Here is a 15,372-nt window from a genome sequence, read left to right on the forward strand (position 1 = left end):
TGCTGAATTACAGCTTCTCTTTCATCTTGTAAATTACATTTTTCATAGATGATGTTCTTAATCTCTCCTGGGGATAAGGGATTAGAAATAACTTCTTCCTCTTGGCCAAAAGCTCCAAGTGTTACCTAGAGTATATTGAAAACAATTCAGAAGATAGGGAGTGGAAAAAAAACACACCACAGAAGCAATTCAGAAATAAACTTTGTGTTAAAATTTCAAAATACAAAAAAACTTCTGTCAATTATTAATGCTTAATAATACTGTTAGTTGATGCTATTAAAATAACATCATTCTCTAAAGACCACATTAAATATGGAATAGATTTTTCCAAATGAAATTAAAAATACAAGGCCACTGCTTTGGTTTCAAAACTGGCTCTATAATCAAGACTGTATACTAGGTTAGATAGTATTTAGTTTCTGATATTTCAATTGCAGAGCTCACATAAAATTCAGAATTAAATTCATAGTTTTGTTTTCTCATTTCTAATAGCATCCTAAAAGTTGTAGCCTTCATTTTAAGAAAATATATTGCTGGTACTGAATTGTTTACCTACAAAACATTCTGTTAAAATTCTGATTTGCTTTTAATCTACTGTCAGTAAAACACAGCAATACTAATTTTTCTCCTAAAATAAAGCTCATTATTGTAAAGGGATCGATGAAGCACATGCCCAGACCTCAGTCTGTCTGGAGTAAGACAAAGACGAATCTGCCATAACAGCATTGCTACACATATATGTATTTGCATTAAAAAAAACCCATAATGTTCAGTTACTATTATTTGGAAACAGCTTTTAATTAACTTAATTAAAATTACTGGCATGGGAGCAAAAAAAAAGTCCTCCTCAGGAAAGGAAGAAACACATAATTACACTTGGTTTTGAACAGAAAACTGTAATCCTGAAAGACTTTTTCTCAACTCATTTGTTGTGGCTACATCTTCATTAAGTAAGTCTTAAAAAGAAGCTTTATTACTTGACTTCATCTACTTTTCTGAACTAAGAGGGCATAAATATAAAATCTACGGAGTTACCTAAATCATGCCTCTTCCCTTACCTAGACAGTGATCAGATTCTTCAGTATTGTTCTTTCATTAAATAGAAGTAAATTTATTAACCCATAGTATGTGCAAGTATTTAAATATATTCTTCTTTTTGCATTTTTCTTCTTAGTAAGAATTTCTTTAAGCCATTGGTTAGTTTTACAAGAAGCACAGAGGTCTTAAAAATGAAAAAGCCCACTTATTTAGTTTCTCTCTTACCATTTCTTAATACATTTCTGAGGAGGAAAGACTTACCTGCTTGCCCTGAACTAAAACATTAGTAATAGATGGTGCAAGGCTGTCCACTAGTTTACCTAAAAGACTTGCTGCGAAGCGCACAACAGACCTAAGGGCAGAAAACAAAGCAATCCTACTACATATCAAAAGCTAGTTTAATGAATTGCTATATATGTTTGAAGTCTGCCACAGCAGAGATCTCAAAACTAACTCACTAAACATATCTGTTGTTTCTAAAGTGGAATCTGGATCAGATTTTAGGCAATCTTCTATGGATTTTCAGTTTTTAGTCTAGATGTAGGTTAATGGATCAAAAATAATCTAATTAGAACTATTTAGACTACCAGCTCCGTAAGAAACCTGTTGTTCTCCAAACATCATCTTGAAAACAGACAGGTAGGAGATGCCAGCTTCTCTTTCATGACATTTTCATCAGCTTGCAAGATAATCTTGGTAATTTTTAGTCTATTTAAGGAAGAGTTGTGAAGTTTTTGCAAGGGAAAGTACAATACGTAGCACCAAGGCTTTGTTCTTTGTTTCATGCTGAGGTATTTCACATATGTAGCATGAAAACAAGGGACTGTGTAAACGGCTAAGCTAAAAACAAGCTGTAACTTCTAAGAAAATCATTTTTTCATGTATCTAGTTGATGATTAAAAATATAAATACTTATAATAATAATTTCCTGACAAAATACAAACCTAATAGACCTGTATCTGAGCTTTTCTATCACAGGCTTTGAGGTTACTAGGCATCATTTATCCACAGAGATAATGAACAAGTTGTAATATTCTTCAGTGTTAGTAAAAAATTCAAACAGTTCATCTTGATTCCTGTCAAAACTGCTACACAATTCTGAAGAGAAAAGCATTTAAAAAATGCATTAGCCGACACTACCAAAATGCAAAAATAATAATAATAAAAAAATCTCCATTTCAGACTTCGGGGCACTTTACCTGTTTCCCATGTACCAGTAAAGTAGTAATATGTGGGCCTATAGAAGAAGAAAATTTCTGTGCAAATGCAGCACTGTAGCGCAACACCAGCCTATGTGTGTGTCACATGGTAATCATGGAAGAGAAATGAAAAACAATTTACGTATGTTTCTAAAAATACTTCGATTTTTATTTTTTACAAAGAATACCACCCAAATATCTTGGTTCTACGTTATTTTTTAACTGTATGAACACAATGAAATGAAAAATGAGAAACAGTTTTTATAATTAAAGTCTCATCTGTTAGGAAGAGTTACAGAGTGAGAAAACAGAATTCAGGAGAGGTTCAACTCTGTTGATAAAATGAAATTTCTCCTGAGCTTCAGGACAAAGAAATGAATACACAACATGTAAATACTGACCTGCTTGCTGAAAGCTTTCAAAGTTACTGTGACAAAGTCAGGCTCAAAGCAAATTATTTCAGGGCAATAATCAAACTGAGGGTATCAACTGACTTTATATTTCATCACCAGCCTTGCTACAAAAAGCTATTGATAATATTTTATCATGCTCTGTAGGAAATAAGAGTAATAGTATTCCTTTGTCATTATCTGAACTTAATGGGTATTGTACATCAGCAATAACACTCACAGCTTATTACACTTTTAATTTTAAAACATAATATTAAAAAATATTTCTTAATTTAGTCAGTAAAGCTGTCCTTTCCCCTCCCCTTAATTGTGTAAGGTTTCAGTTTTACTCTCCATAAACTCATTAGGAAAACCAAAAGGAATGTGATGTACGTATACAAACCAGAGCTTTTTGCTGCCAGCTCGCCTGTAGATTCTTTCAATATGCTCAGCAACAGTACCTAAATGCATTAAAACAAACAAACAACAACAAAAAAAAACAACCAACAAAAAAAACCAATAACACAGAAGCAAAAAAAATGCATGGGATTTTAAACAGTAATAAGGTACATTTGATGAGATCAGTTAATCCCGAACCTGCCTTAGTAAAACACCTGTTGTGCTTAACATCTAAAATTTAGATGCAATCAAGTCCCATCACCCAGTTCCCAGCTGTATGTTGTTGTGCATGAAGCCAAACCCGATTTCAGCTAAATTTGCTGTTCATGCCATAAAGAGACCTATTTTATCACCTATTCTTGCAATACATTGGGGAAAATTAATCTACATGCAGATTTAGCCTTTAAAGGTGCATCCCCATTGTAAGATAAATCCTCAAACTGCAGAATATGTTTGGACACAGGATGTGGACACTCCACTATCCTGCCTCTGTGCAGCACTCAAAGCTACAGGAAACAGAGAAGTCTTGTGCCTGACAGTTTGGTCCACTGAAGTGGTGTTACGTTTGGACAGTTTCTCATAGCTGATATCCAAGACACATGGTGTTTTCAACTTTGTATATGAACAATAGATCACCTGGTTAATCCTGGGTGACACGAGATTTCTATCTTACAGGAAGCTGGGAGAGTGTGACAAAAGATCTTTCACTGCTTTGTGGCTCTGCCCTGAATAACCACAGTAAGATGACATGCAGTAAGTGACTGTGTCAGCTAGCTTTGGTAATTAGGTGCATTACAGCACTACTCTTGTGAAGCTAATTACCACTGTTGCAACATACAGTGGGATATTGGACAGACAGACAAAGCCTTATATGACTGATTTACTACTCTCCTCCTCCAAGCTGATTTTCTATGTGCAAAACTCAAGGAGAACATTTTGTGAAGTGTTTTGTATTGAAATGGCATCGTGCTGTACAGACATGACCCACAGGGCTGGAAAAGGGAAGAGCACTGCTTGTAAATCAAAGCAGATAGTCCACGATTCAGAGAAGGCATGAAGTAAACTGATTACATTAATCAGGACAATAGAGACCAGTCTTGGCAGCTCATAATTGACCATAGTGTAAAAGCCTACTATATTGACATCTTCTCCACTGTGCAGAGTTTGGGTGGGGACCATTACGTTATAGGTAAAAATGGCGACAAACATTCCATTATTTAGGCTTCATTTAGCTTCTAGATTTAAATTCTCAGATGGAATTACAGTGTTTTTCATGCCAGGCACTTATTGGTGAACAGTAAGTTAAGCTGTAACAGTAGCAGAATCTGACTTTCAAAATCATAGCCTGTGTTTGTCAGCTGGAACACTCAAGGTTCTTCAGCTTTTTTTTTTTTTTTCAGATTAATGTTTTATTGGTTGTGTGATTCTTTAATGTCAGTCTCAGTATCCTGCAGTCCTAGAAGGACAGGAACTTCAGCCAGTGACTCAGATTGTGTAATGCAAGGTGCATAGTAAAAAAGTTATCATAATCTACTATTTCAAATGGGACAGCACAAAAAGTTCTATACGAGTGAGCTCTGAACAGTCAGCGGAACAACAGTACTTTTATTTTTTACCTAAATGGTTTCAAGAAAGCTTTTAAACTCATCATCATGATGTAGTGGTCATAAGTGGTCGTGCTGGTTGCTTACAAAGGTTCAGAAGTCTGCCTCAAGTTGTTTACAGAGCATAGATGGACACAACAGAGGCTTCTGAAGTCCAGCAGCAGCAGAGGTCACAGCAGTGAAGCTCCTGCGGCTGCACGTGCCTAACGTGCCCATTCCGACCAGGACTTTGGATTGACTTTGTATTCCAACAATGCACAATGTATCAGCCAACTAATTTCATTCCACTTCACACTGTTTATCATGCCATTTTTAATATAGCATTATGGATCTAATGTATATTTATGTCAAAATGACAACTCTTCATCACAATAACCAGCTGTCTTACATCAAATCTATGAAGCAGGGCTTCATAATATGAGGTGGTAACTTACACTGCCTGATGAGTAACTAAGAGAATATTATTTGATCTTAACATTCCTCTTTTTCTGAGTAGTGTTCATATATATGAAGGAAGCTAATAAGCAGTCTTTGGAAAAAAAACAGAAGTCTTTAGTTGCAGTTTTCTACATAAGGTCAAATCCCCTGTATCTATATACCAGATACAGCAGCAGCTGACAAACAACCTAAGGCTTCATATATTTAGCAGCTCATTCCCCACCACACTATGAATTTGCATGTCCGATTTAATGCAGAAATTGCTTTGCGTAGCAAGGAAAATAGCTACGGAACTGCTTGCATGCATGGCCATCATTCATGTTCATTACAACTAAACATATACCTACTTTCTGAAATACTCAGAACAGTCAAATGAAAGAAGCTCTTACCTTCCCTGGTGATAAAATTCGGTCCTTCCCTTTTAAGCAATATACTCAAGAGTAATGCTTGACTTGCCAGGCAATTGCAGTCCTTAAAAAGAACAGAAACAACAGAACTACAAATAGCCTTCAGATTTTCAGTGAAGCAAAACCAGAATAGCTATTAAAAATTTTAAGTGAAATCAAAGGGGCTTTTTTTTTTTTAAGGAGAATTCACAACTATTTCATACCCTAGGTGTGCTGTATCCTTGACACTGCTGATTACATGGACTTCTCCAGGGTTCAAATTAAGTTATAATAGTAATTTTAAATGACACAGGGAACCAAGTACAATACTTAGATTGTATTTTATGTTACTAGCTATTATCATTAACATTGAACAATGACAATAATAATTTTAGTCTTAAGCAGGCTGCTGTTATAAAGAATACCAGCACATAATTTCTCATTTCATAAAAATGAAGTTAGGCTGTATTTTTATCAAGTTTTCTTACATTAAGTTTCTGCAGGATCTCATATGTTGACTTGTTTTTCCAGTCATTTATATTTACATCTGGTTGCTGCTCGAGTTCAGAAGCATTTGGAGTACTAGACTGTCTCTTGACTTTTGAATGTTTTGGAAGATCCAACTCTTCCAAACTCTTAAATACAGGAGCCCTGAAAAATGATTACAAAATTCCTTTCTAGTTGAGAAAATATTTTAATTATCAAATATTTCATCATTATTATTTAGACATAGCCTTACTCTTCTGTTTCAGCAATTCTTAAGAAGTCAAGCTGTTCAACAACTGCTCCAGATATTAATGTCTGAAATGAAAAACTAAAAAAAATTAGAAATATGCAGAATCACAGATAACTATATAGTTGTCTTCTGATTTCAATGCATTGCTGGTAGTTTCCATTGAGAAAGTAGTTTCTTTACCTACAATTCCAAATATCTTTACACTTTTCTGATTATTTTTCCTCTTTCTAAAGATCTCACTTAAGACAGCAAGAGTCTCTCAGGGCTGCTGTCTTTTTTGGCTGACATTCTGCTTTTCTTTAGCCTGCAAGGTACATGTACAGTCCAATCAAGCACTGTCCAGTCCTGATCTCCAGCCCAACAGACCCGATGAAAACATCTGAGATCAAGGGTTGCCATTCCTCAGCATCCTGCACGATACCCCTGGTCTGCATCATCATGCTTATTGCTTTAGGGATCACTGAAGGATGGGCATTTTCCTATTGATACAGTGTTGTTACAGGAAAATACAACAGCATTTCCTACTGTGTAGTCAGTCCTTAATGTTCACTCCCTGACAACTGTAACATTTCTGAAGTTCACTTCACAGAGTAGTGCTTAAAATAAGGACAAACGACATTGAGATTTTTCCTGCCAGCTAGTACAGAATTTTCATCAAGTGCATCTCAAGAGTCATTGCAGTTAAATTTAAATAAAAAGAACCCCAACAACAAACATGGTAAGCAAACGAAAGGTTTTCCATGGACAGTAATGGCATCCAGTGGGAGGTGTCCCTGCCCATGGAACTAGATGATCTTTAAGGCCCCTTCCAACCCCGGCCATTCCACGTTTCTATGATTTGCTATACAAAACATAAATGGCAACAGGCTACATGACCTATGCATGATGAGTAAAAATACACAAACGTTTGAAAGATTACAGTGATATTTTAAACCATTATAAAGTATTTTATTTACAAATAATCCAGCTCTTCTACAAAATAATGATTTTCTAGGCAACATAAAATGGTATCTGTCTTTGATCCTCTCTTACAAAAAGAAAGGCTCTTCAATAGGTGTAAACTAAGATTTACTAGCACATAAAAGTGTCTAAAACCAGCACCTAACTCAGTAATTTTCACATTTTAATGAAGCAATGTTCCTGCTTCAGGGTGAATTCAAACAGTAAAGATGTTAAAACTTAGATCTTAGTTCTTGTAAAGATTTTAATACATTGTTAAGCACCTTTTCCCCCACCCCCTTGTTGATTATCTAATCAAAAGAAATTCATCAATGCCTGACACAGTGGATTTATCCTTTGGGGGTAATTTCACAAGACTGCCAAACAGAAGAAAAACCTTCTCCCTTCTGAAAATCCTCTGTGAAGTTTATCACTTTCAAAAGGCTCATCAAAAGGAACTGAAATCAGCCCATGTTTCTTTTGAGATAAATAAAGCTGTACCAAAAGTCCTACTTCTTGACTTCTTAATTTAATACCAAATGAAATACTATAAAGTCACATGAAAAACGAGACTAGTAAGAAGACATGTACCAACACAACATCCAGGAAACCATACCTGTACTCTGTCAACATGAACTTTCACTCCTCCAACAACTCCCTTTCTGAAGGCTGCCAACATATCTAATATTGGATTGAACCTGCTCCCTCTGAAATTTGAAACAGAACTCCATTAATTTTGCAATTAGGAGAATATCACTCTGCAAATTATGCTTTTATCTCTCTCTACCTTATATTGTCTTCACGGATAAGTACAACGAACAGAGGCCGACCGTGCATTTTCCAGTACTGCTTAATGAACTGCAGTGCATTCTAGGTAAAAAATAATACATTATTCATGAAAAAGTAGTCGAGCAAAATGTACCAGAACACACAATACATGGTATTAGAAGGGCTGTCTTAAAGTAACAGCACTGAAAAACTCAACAGATAAAAAAATACTTGGCTAATAAACCACTAACAGATTTCTTCGATGAATAGAAGCTGATTTCAAGCACTGCTATGTCACGTTTTCTGAAAATACTCCTGGCATATAAATTAATCACAAGCTAAGCCAGTAGACAGGGTGCAGTGACCTAGTCAGGATGCATGGCAATTCTGGGCTTCCATCACAGCCACAACCATGGAATAATCAGTGACACTTCCTGTGCACTGGAAGTGGCTGCTTAAGCACAAGGGACTTGACAGGCAAGCTTTGCACTCTTGCCTGCCTTAAAGTTAGAGGAAGGAAGACAATTTTTAATATTTTTGCAAAAGTCAAGTAATATTCGTATTTCCCTTAAACAGACTAGTTTCATTCTTTTTTTTCAGAACATTTGTTTTCCTAAATAACCAAATGATAATTTGCTTGCTGCACTACAGCATTCCCAATCACTGTTGCCTGAGTTTTTTGTCAGATACAGATACTCGCTGCAACTCACACTGGGCTGACAGGATATTCATCTTAATACACTTTCCAGCATAAACTGCAAGTTTCTTTTTATAGTGAAGAACACACACTATATGCTGTTCCCCTTTCGATCTTCTATTTCATCAAACTTCACAGTTTATTCTTCTACAGACTCTTATTTTTGTCAATTTTTCAAGTAAAAGTTACAGATAAATACCTTAATGTCATCAATCAACATCATAACATCCTGAGACATGTAGAAATCACTTAGATCAAAAATGATTGAGTAGCAAACTACAGTCTTCCCCAGTATTCGATAAATCTGTTGAGAAAGAGAACTTCCATTAATCTTTTCTTTAAAATACTTGAAGCAGTTAAGTAGCTGATAAGGAAGAAAAGTTATTTTGAAACTATCAAAGTAATAACCAAGGTAGAAAAGTTGAATTAAAAAACTATTTTAGAACCTAATTTTAGGTACTCTGGTTTTTATTAGGTATGCAGGTCTACATTCTGTTTCAGTTAGAGCAGTTCACTTCATCATTCATCCTGTTTTGCTCAAGTATTACTGTAAGTGGATGTCTAGGAAATATGACAGTTTAAAAAACAGTAATAAAGCATGCACATTCAAAATAGCAAAATACAAGGCTTTTAAAATAAGATATATGCATAAAATAGAACTATACCTCCATTCTATTTAAAACAATTCAAAGACTAATTCAATGTTCATCTGAAATAGACAACCATAATAATAATACAAACATTTCAACAACCTTTGATGTTCCAAGGCATCCCATAGGCCTGTTGGGTCTTCCAGATAATCCCAATTTGTCATTAACTCCCAAATGGAAGTAAGCCTGTGAGAAAGAACCATGAAAAGTGAGGGAAATAGATATAGATGTAAGCCTTATGCTCCTACTGGGTCTCACTTGTTCACTATACAGTTCAAAGAACAAATGTAATTTTTTTTTTATAACAACAGGTATCTTTACAGCAAAGAGAGTGCAACTCTGTGCAAGAAGACACAACATGAGCACTCAGCTCCCAAACAGCCAGCCAGCCATTCCAGTGAAACTCAGGTCCCTTCTGCCAGACCTGTGTCTGCTGGAGATGTGATGCAACAGTTCCCCTTTCCTCCTTCTAATATTCATTTGAGGAGGAGGAAGGACCTCACTCATGGAGATGTAAATACATCTAATACTGGTTTACATTAAAGAGAGATGTCTGCATTAAGAGTAAGCAGCAGAGCTGAAGATTAGGACATATGGTTGCAGCTTTGGGCTTGGGCAAACCATTGGAGTCCTGCCTGTCTGCATGGTTTCAAAATTCAACTAAAACTTGTTAATTCCTATATTATGTCTTATTTTAACCTTCTTTATCCTGTTATTTTGCTAGTATATATAATTAAAATATTTTTTAAATCTTCAAATTTTTCATTGAAATAAGCTTTTTAAAAGATAATTTTTAAAAGAACTTTTGCATTTATTGTCTGCTCAATTTTGCCTTCTGTAATGCTTTTCAGATGTGAATACAAAAGAAAAACAGTAATACAGGAATTCTTTGAAGTTCTTTGTTCTCATTTTAGTACAGGCCTGCAAAATTAATGCATCATCAACAGAAGCCAGAGGGAATTCTCATTATTCATTGCTTGATAGCTTTTGAATTAATTTATGTATGCCTATTATTACTTCAGCTGATATAATTTTGTAAGACTTGCATATTAAGGAAATAATCTTCATTTATTACACTGTATGATAATAAAGCCAGAAAAAAAACAACTAAGCTGTGAGCAAGATAGTATAAATGTATCTGTTAAACTAGACTGAAAAGTGTAATTTTTTTTCCTTATTTGGGCTGGTTTAGGTAAGGATCACACCATTACTAAAACTTCAGAACATTCATAATTCAGAACACTTTCCTAAACTCAGTCTTTCTGTATGTTATAGGAAGATAATACAGAAGGAAATGAATGTGAATAGTTGAATAAGCATTTCTCTCAATAAATAGCTTTTTATTGCTCTTAGCTTGGGGCCTTCCTGATACTGCCTGTGTTTTTGAAGTAACACCAAGAACTATTTAAAAAAGAGAACAAACAAAATTGCCTACATCACCTGCTCATCCTGACTATATAACCATATTCAAGTGGGAAAGGAATGGAGGTGGCAAAACATTAACAGCTTTAAATAGCCTATCTATACATAAACAAAGCCAAAAGAATATTGAGCCTCTTTTTGTAGTAAACTAACTAGAAGAATGGCAGTAGATATTATAATAACAGTAAAAGGACCTTCATTTTGCTAGAACATAAATCAGAATGTTTTCTTAACAAAAACAACTTCAGTAGTACTGTAATATTGTCACCTTCCTTGAAAACTCACTCTAGCTTGAGGCCTCATGCTGTTCTACAGTCTACTTAAGCAGTTTCATATTCTGGTAATGGCTTTCCATCTTGATCTGTTACAGTCAAAACGTCAGTTCAGATTCAGCACCAGAATATCTGAACAAAAGTAGTTTCATGCAAGTCCGGCTGCTTCAAGCATTGTTGGGGTTTTTTTTGTTTTTTTTTTAAATTAAAGTGCCCTTCAATTCTGGAATATTAAAGCTGCTAACAGCAAGGAATGGCTGGGAGGGCAGCCTGGACTGTTTGGTTTATTTATGAGAGTGAACCAAACTGGAGAGGTCTTGCACACCATCTGCTTGTGTTCCTTTATCTGTTACCAGTCCATGCCTGTGGAGTATCCTGCTGGTCTCCTCTGCTATGCTTCCACTACATTTTTTTTTTCCTATACACATTTTGTCTCATTTTGTTGTTTTCTTCTTTTATTACCTTCCCCTAGATGTTGTGAATCTCCTTAAAGGACCCCCAGTCCTACTTTCAATCCCTAATTTTCCTGAATCCATGTCTTCCCCTTCCATTTGTTTCTTTTTATACTACTTTTTTGGACACATGCCTGTTCCTAAGTGTAGAGGTTTAAACTTAGGTGCCACTAGACTGAAAGCTCTGACTAGCTGTAACTGACCAGTGTCAGCAGATCCTGCAATCAAATGAGAGAAATACAAAAAGGTAGATAACAAATTTAAAGCAATGAAAGTCTAATAGCTTAATATAAATTCCTATTGTTACAAAATAAATGTGTAAGTAGATAAATGACTTTAAATGCAGAATTCCTTACTTTGACAAGTTCTTTCTGAGCCCATATCTGAATTGGTTCCACCTGCTGGGGGGTCTGAGTTTGGATGCCATACGTGTTAAGAAAGACTTGAAGGCTACAAATGAAATAATGACAAATCACAGAACAGTCTCAGTTTTAACAATTATCATGGCAACAAACACACAGCAGTATTATATTCTGCATATCCTTGAATACCTTTAACAAATTTAAGATGTCTATTGTTCAACACTTTCTTTCATATATACATTAGTAATAAAATGAAATACATACCGCTGACTTTCTGCTATCAGTGCCACATGTACTACCAAATCATTTTCTAAAGGGCCCTAGGACAAAATGAAAAAAAATACTTATGAGCATTGCTAACTAAATATTTTTTTCAGAGATAGCATGAACAGGAACAATGTCTGGATAAACAATTTGCAAGTATGACAGACATCAGTGTCTGTGTTGCATATGCTTACTCTGTGAACAAGCTGAAAAAAAGGCCACAGGATTAAGGCTTGTAAATTTCAATACTGTAGTAAGACTGTCCCATTAATAATACTTTGTAAGATGCATTTTGGAGAGTTAATAAACAGGTTTCAGGTGATCATTTCCACTGCTTTCTTTGTTTTTTTTTTTAAATTTTAAAAAGTAGGAAAAACATTCTGCTTCCTACAAATATTTAGAATTTATATATTTGATGTATTTCCATTGTGTCTGACATGACATCATGTTTTGATACACATTTTTGTAAAGAGGGAAATAACTCAGCTATTTGGGTAACCAATGATATTCACTTTAAAATTGTGAACTGCTGATTTCAACTCTGATATACTTGGATCAGACAGCTTTCTTAAACAGTTAAATGAAAGATATATGAGATTTTACAGGAGGCAACAGCATTTCCTTGCATTTTTCATAGAACAAATACTTCATGTTTGAAACTAATACTAATATTTAACATTAGGAAACCATGGGAATGAACTCAACATGTTGGGTGAGATCATTGACTCAAATCCCCAAAATGGCAATACACCTTTCTTTTCACTGCCAGCATGCATTCATAGCTAAAAAATGAGATGCCTGAGTTATTCCTTGTTCATTTATTCTCTGGCATTCAGTGACAGTAAAATCAAGAAAAACTAAGAGCAGCACACATTCTTATTCCCAAAATGCCTTTTCTGCTTTGTCTAGAAACTACCACAACATGAATGAAAAACAATAAATGCATTTCCCATGAACTGAATATATAAAAATACAGCATTTTCCATGAAGATGGATAGACATAGTGATTTAGAACAAGAAGTTCAGATTGAATCCTTGCTTGTTCAGGCATCTGTGAGCCTTGATACCCAGTTAGATCTTACAGATTTGCAGAAGGAATTCTTGGTAACATTTTCCCAGAAGTCTATCAGCATTAACATTTCTGCAAAAAAATTTGTGAGTTTTTGTCACATTAAATAAGTTTGTGATGAAAGCACATGCATAAAGAGACCAGACTAAGAGGTCAGAAGTGCTATTGTAAGATTTTCCTCCTCAGAATAAGTTGATTGTGCTATCAACTGCATTGATACAGTGAGAAAACTCAAACCAATTCTCTACCATAATCCATACATTATGTTGATAAAACAAAAAGCAAAGACCCTCCAGAAAATCCCTCCAAGACTGTACTGATTTATAGACAGCCTGGGATCTAACTTGGGGAATGGTCTTCAAGGTAAGGCTCAACTGAATTGTTACTGTATTAATGACAAATTGTGTAGGACAGTGTAACCACAGAGTGTACATGAGTGTGTTCTGCATCTCCACCAAGGTATGTCCTTCTCCAATACCAGGTACTAGTTAGTGTCTCTCATACCTGATGACTCATTTAGAGCAGCCTCTAAGGGGTGGTTCTAACATGGGCCATTACAAAAAAAATGCATCTGCAGCACAACTGGCACAGCACAAAATCTGTGTGAAAAACAGACTTTAAAAAATTATTGTGGAAAAAAAATAAGTGTACAACTGTACAACTACAGGATTGCTGTCACACTGAACAGAAAGTTACTTTTATGGTCATTTTTAACATGTCAGGGTCTGGAGGATCATAAAGAGTGGTCTAGAAAAACACAGATCAAAATGAAAAATACTTTTTCATAAGTATGTCACCCTTTTCAATAATGATAGTGATATATATTAAAAAATAAGATGTGGGAGAGCATTAACTCCTAAGGATTCCACTAGATAAATCATGTTCTTGTTACACGTTCCATTTTAATGTGTCTGATTCCACATTTGTCTCGCAGTGCAAGCTGAGGTGTTGTTCACACTATCAATCATTGTCTCGCCAGGACACTGCAGGAGACCTCCCTGCCCCTCAGCCCACCCTTCTGCCTCACACTGTCACCCTGCACAGTGGGCAGAAGAATCTGGTTTGACTACATTCTGCGTGCTGTGCAAAGGGTAAATATACCCTAGTGTTTTCAGAAGGCTCAGATAAAAGAGATGAGTTGTTCTTCCTCTGCAAAAGGAGGATCTCACTGGACAGATGCTGTCACTATATGCCTTCCTGCACACATTCCCAGGAAATCTCAGAACTCTGAAAAAATCTCATTCATTTTGAACACGTGAGAAAGTGGGCACACTATTCAAGCACCCCAGTATGCCAGTGCCTACAGGTTTTGCAAGCAGACAGAGAGAGGAGGAAAACAGAAACAATACACAACAGAAGGAATTGTACTTAACCCAGATAATCCACCTTGCTGCTACGAAACTAAACTGAATTGTTACAAAACACATCTGCTTCCAGAAGTATCCAAATACTGCAGAACAGCTTATGGTCAATGCTACCAACACACCACACTTTTTAAATAAACACAATGTGGAGACATGTGCCCTAAACCCTCAAATGGCATTTAATAATTGTAGGATTGTGATAATTGTGGCATACAATTATAGTAAGAAAAGTGAAAGCAAGAATATGCTTATAATTAATGTTACAAAACAAATAATCCAACATGACAGATGTCTTTAAATCATGAAAACTAGTCCCACTCTGACCCTAAACCTAATTTAAGAAGCTGAAAAATCTTAATCTATCTCCGTCTACCTGTGTCTTTCCTGAAAATAAATTTTTTAAAAAGTTCTTTATCATTTTGACTATTCTCTTCCCAACATCATCACTAGGCATTCACCTTCATTTCCAGTAACTCAAAATCCTCACAAATGATTGCTAAGTCTACAAATCAAAATATTAAAAAAATATAGTCATAATCTCCTATCAGAGGATTAAATTATTTGCAACCCTGTACATATCTTTCCAGTCAACCCAGAAGACAAGATGTCTTACTTCAAAAATTTAGTAAAGTTATAATTTTTGTTAAATACAAAATTAAATACAAGACAGCAATAAATCAGCTCTCATGTGCTCCAGTAAAATACAACACTAACCCAGAAAATCCACACTTTACCTGACATTCCTCAAGTGTTATTGTTACTATATGTTAAATTCTCCAAAAACAGAAAGCAGCAACTGAAGCTGTGTTATAAAATAGTCTCTCCTGGATGTGGAGACATTAAAAAGGAATAATAAAATAACCTAAGGAATCCACTTCTAAAGAGTTAGCCACACTGAAAGAAAAATGCCACACAATATCACTG

The 15,372-nt window shown here is 35.3% G+C and overlaps 1 protein-coding gene across 2 annotated transcripts in view; it reads right to left on the reverse strand.

Annotated features, from left to right (window-relative positions):
* The window catches only part of PHKB (phosphorylase kinase, beta), a 62,920-nt gene that overhangs the window by 11,129 nt on the left and 36,419 nt on the right, over positions 1 to 15,372 (reverse strand). Inside the window, exons 15-26 of one of the 2 annotated variants that reach the window (XM_009997457.1) lie at positions 12,016 to 12,071; positions 11,746 to 11,839; positions 9,346 to 9,429; positions 8,793 to 8,897; positions 7,916 to 7,998; positions 7,745 to 7,835; positions 6,193 to 6,254; positions 5,942 to 6,104; positions 5,457 to 5,538; positions 3,030 to 3,087; positions 1,300 to 1,390; positions 3 to 125 (exon numbers count right to left, since the gene is read on the reverse strand). In XM_009997457.1, coding sequence (XP_009995759.1) covers positions 3 to 125; positions 1,300 to 1,390; positions 3,030 to 3,087; positions 5,457 to 5,538; positions 5,942 to 6,104; positions 6,193 to 6,254; positions 7,745 to 7,835; positions 7,916 to 7,998; positions 8,793 to 8,897; positions 9,346 to 9,429; positions 11,746 to 11,839; positions 12,016 to 12,071 — 1,092 coding nt within the window. Of the gene's footprint in view, positions 1 to 2; positions 126 to 1,299; positions 1,391 to 2,237; positions 2,329 to 3,029; positions 3,088 to 5,456; positions 5,539 to 5,941; positions 6,105 to 6,192; positions 6,255 to 7,744; positions 7,836 to 7,915; positions 7,999 to 8,792; positions 8,898 to 9,345; positions 9,430 to 11,745; positions 11,840 to 12,015; positions 12,072 to 15,372 lie in introns of both variants that reach the window. The other variant, XM_009997458.1, reaches the window with a different exon arrangement.

Source organism: Chaetura pelagica, unplaced genomic scaffold (assembly GCF_000747805.2).
Source record: "Chaetura pelagica isolate M959 unplaced genomic scaffold, ChaPel_1.0 scaffold425, whole genome shotgun sequence".
Classification (NCBI taxonomy): domain Eukaryota; kingdom Metazoa; phylum Chordata; class Aves; order Apodiformes; family Apodidae; genus Chaetura; species Chaetura pelagica.